Source organism: Elephantulus edwardii, unplaced genomic scaffold, assembly GCF_000299155.1.
Source record: "Elephantulus edwardii isolate Elephantulus edwardi_28Jun2011 unplaced genomic scaffold, EleEdw1.0 scaffold00060, whole genome shotgun sequence".
NCBI lineage: Eukaryota > Metazoa > Chordata > Mammalia > Macroscelidea > Macroscelididae > Elephantulus > Elephantulus edwardii.
In genome coordinates, this window is record NW_006399810.1 from 13339646 (window position 1) to 13340699 (window position 1054).

Consider the following 1054-nt stretch of genomic DNA (forward strand, 5'->3'; position numbering starts at 1 on the left):
AGGTGGCTGGCTGTTGTTCTTCCCGGGTCTCTTCCAGGCCCCTCTCGCGGTGGAACCCCGTCTGACGGCGGCGTTCTCGCGCTGTTGCTGCATCACTCTCCATACTTTATACTTCTAAGAATATGAATTCATGCCACACCATAGCTTGGGTTGCATAAGAGTTGAATGAATGTTTTTAAAAGATCCTTTTAATAAGTATGACTCATGTGTTAAGATATTAAAAGTTCAATGTAAAATTTACTTCTTTAGTTAAGAAGTAATGCTTTTCTCTCGTTACCTGTTTCAGATTGCACAATCAGATAGTCCAAAAGAAGACAAGAAACATAGAGAAAAGAGAGTACATAAGGAACCAGAAATTGACTCACTTGAATACAGAGAGCATAAGTATAAGGATCTGGACAGTGACACAAAGTATAAAGAAAGGACAACTGAAAGAGATGCTCACGTGTCTTATGAAAACCCTCGAGGGGAGAAGGAGCGAGAAAAACACAGGGAGAGAAGAAAAGATGCAAAAGATCGGGAAACAGAGAAACATAAAGAGAAACATCGAGAACAAAATACAGACAAATCTCACAGTAGAGGAAAAGACAGAGAAAAAGAAAAAGAGAGGAAAGCAAGGAAGGAAGAACTGAAGCCGACTACTGCCTTTCATAATCTCCTGGGGCGTGAGTTACGGGAAAAGCATCTTCTGGAAAAAGAAAAGAAGACACGCTCAGGTATGTTGTTTTGGTTAACTGGCTACATCTACACTTTTCTATTAAATATGTCTTTTTATTAGTTTATACTAGGTGTTGTTGTTATGTGCCGTTGAGTACCACATAGCGACCCTATGTGCAATAGCTCTGAACCCTGCCCTATCCTGAGTCAATCTCACTGATTCTGACACAGCTAGCCTCATTACCCCTATAGTCACTCTGTCAGTCCTCATCCAAAGTCTTCTACTACTGCATGTCCCTCCATTCTTCTAGGCATGATGTCCTTCTTGAAGGAGGGGCTCTCCTGGCCACATGCCCAAAGTATGTCAGGGGCAGAGTTTGAAAATCCTTGTCTCTAG

At 41.7% G+C, this 1054-nt stretch overlaps 1 protein-coding gene across 1 annotated transcript in view; it reads left to right on the forward strand.

The window, feature by feature from the left end:
• The window catches only part of WDR60 (WD repeat domain 60), a 290279-nt gene that overhangs the window by 97362 nt on the left and 191863 nt on the right, over nt 1–1054 (forward strand). The window contains exon 5 of the mRNA XM_006887691.1: nt 287–716. Within this exon, the coding sequence (XP_006887753.1) occupies nt 287–716 (430 nt within the window). The remainder of the gene's footprint in view (nt 1–286; nt 717–1054) is intronic.